At 33.3% G+C, this 2,189-nt stretch overlaps 1 protein-coding gene across 1 annotated transcript; it reads left to right on the top strand.

Annotated features, from left to right (window-relative positions):
• Window positions 1-1,317: 1,317 nt before the first annotated feature.
• Window positions 1,318-1,660, top strand: LOC107737200 (serine/threonine-protein kinase 38-like; the record flags this gene model as incomplete). The annotated part of the gene is made up of 2 exons (XM_016548645.1): window positions 1,318-1,440; window positions 1,537-1,660. Coding segments are annotated over 2 exons (247 nt in total), but the record flags the coding sequence as incomplete, so codon positions are not given.
• Window positions 1,661-2,189: the final 529 nt, after the last annotated feature.

Genomic DNA, 2,189 nt, shown 5'->3' with positions numbered 1-2,189 from the left:
TTGTTACTGATAACTATAATGATAACGGTAATTATAATGAGAACTTTAATCATAACGATATCTCTACCGATAACTATGACAACAGTAGCTTTAACGAAAATTGTAATCATAACAATATTTGTACCGATAATGGTAATTATAATGATAACTTAATCATAATGATATCTGTACCAATAACTATAATGATAACAGTAGCTATAACGAAAACTGTAATCAAAACAACATTGCTACTGATAACTATAATGATAATGGTAATTATATTGACAACTGTAATCATAACGATATCTGTACCGATAACTATAATGACAACATTAGTTATAACAATAACTGTATTCATAACGATATCTGTACCGATAACTATGACAACAATAGCTTTAATGAAAATTGTAATCATAACAATATTTGTACCGATAATGGTAATTATAATGATAACTGTAATCATAACAATATATGTACCGATAACTATAATGATAACTGTAATTATAATGACAACTGTAATTATAATGATATCTGTACCAATAACTATAATGATAACAGTAGCTATAATGATAACTGTAATCATAGCTATATCTGTACCGATAACTATAACGTTAATCATAATGATAACTGTAATAAAAAAGCTAAATGATAACGAAAACTGTAAACAAACGATATCTCGTAACAATAAGTTAAATGGTAACAATACCTATAATGATAACGATAGCTATAATGAAAACTATAATAATAACTGTAATCATTACTATAATGATAATGTAAATGATAATGATGATAACTTAATGCTAAATGATAACGATAACTGTAAAGAAACAATAAGTTAAATGGTAACAATACCTATATTGATAACGATATCTATAATGATAACTATAATCATAACTGTAATTATAATTGTTACTATAATGATAACTTTAATGATAACGTAAAGCTAAATGATAACGATAACTGTAAACAAACGATATCTCATAACAGTAACAATAAGTTAAATGATAACAATACCTATAATGGTAACGATATCTATAATGATAACTATAATCATAACTGTAATCCTAATTTTAATCGTTACTATAATGATAACGTAAATGCTAATGATAACTTAACTATAACGATAACTATATTAGATTGTCATTGCTTTCATCGTACGTCAGCTGGAAAAAAAATAGTTGTGAATGTTATAGTTGTGATGTGGACTTTGCGATTCTTTATATCGGCTTACCTTAGTTAGATAGCTATCTTACTTAGTTATTGTTACAGTAAATGTGTCTTTACATATAAGTATATGAATATATAAATATTGGCATATACGTGAATGTTGTGTTCCAGAAGCGCATGCGTCGCTCCCAACACGCTCGTAAGGAGACCGAGTTCCTGCGGCTGAAGAGAACCAGACTGGGTCTGGACGACTTCGAGTCGCTGAAGGTGATTGGACGAGGAGCGTTTGGGGAGGTGATTATGATAATGAGCTCTGATGACACACTGATGAATCTCTGTGTGTGTGTGTTTGTGTTATACAGTAAATAAGTGTGTTTCTGCTGTCTGCAGGTGCGTCTGGTCCAGAAGAAAGACACGGGACATGTTTACGCCATGAAGATCCTTCGCAAAGCCGACATGCTGCAGAAAGAGCAGGTGACGCCTAACGAATGTGTCATTAAAGGAGACATATTATGCCATTTTTTACAATATGTAATATAAGTCTCTGGTGTCCCCAGAATGTGTCTGTGAAGTTTCAGTTCAAAATACCCCACAGATCATTTATTATATCATTTTGAAAATGCCTATTTTGAGTGGAAGCAGAAACACGCTGTTTTTCGGGCCTGTCTCTTTAAATGCAAATGAGCTGCGCTGTTTTTCAGGCCTGTCTCTTTAAATGCAAATTAGCTGCTGCTCCCCGCCCCCTTTTCCAGAATAGAGCTGCGCCATTACAGCTCGGACCTGCTAAAAACATCTGTTTTGGTTCTGATTATCATGTTTATCGTGCTGAAATCATGTGTTTTAAACCATATTAGTTTAAACTTTTCTGAGCGCACACATCCGAAGCACACGCACAGAAAGCGGCAGTCACAGCATGTGAGCACTAAACCTCATTCACACACACACTAGGGCTGTGCGATTAATCGAAATTGCGATTTGAGACGTCGCGATTTCCTAATCGCAAAGCCTGCGATGTGGACGCGATATTACTCTGTTCCAGAGCA

The sequence above is a fragment of the Sinocyclocheilus rhinocerous genome, unplaced genomic scaffold (assembly GCF_001515625.1).
Source record: "Sinocyclocheilus rhinocerous isolate Xijiao unplaced genomic scaffold, SAMN03320098_v1.1 scaffold20597, whole genome shotgun sequence".
In the NCBI taxonomy this organism is placed as follows: domain Eukaryota; kingdom Metazoa; phylum Chordata; class Actinopteri; order Cypriniformes; family Cyprinidae; genus Sinocyclocheilus; species Sinocyclocheilus rhinocerous.
This window is presented reverse-complemented; position numbering and strand designations above follow the sequence as displayed.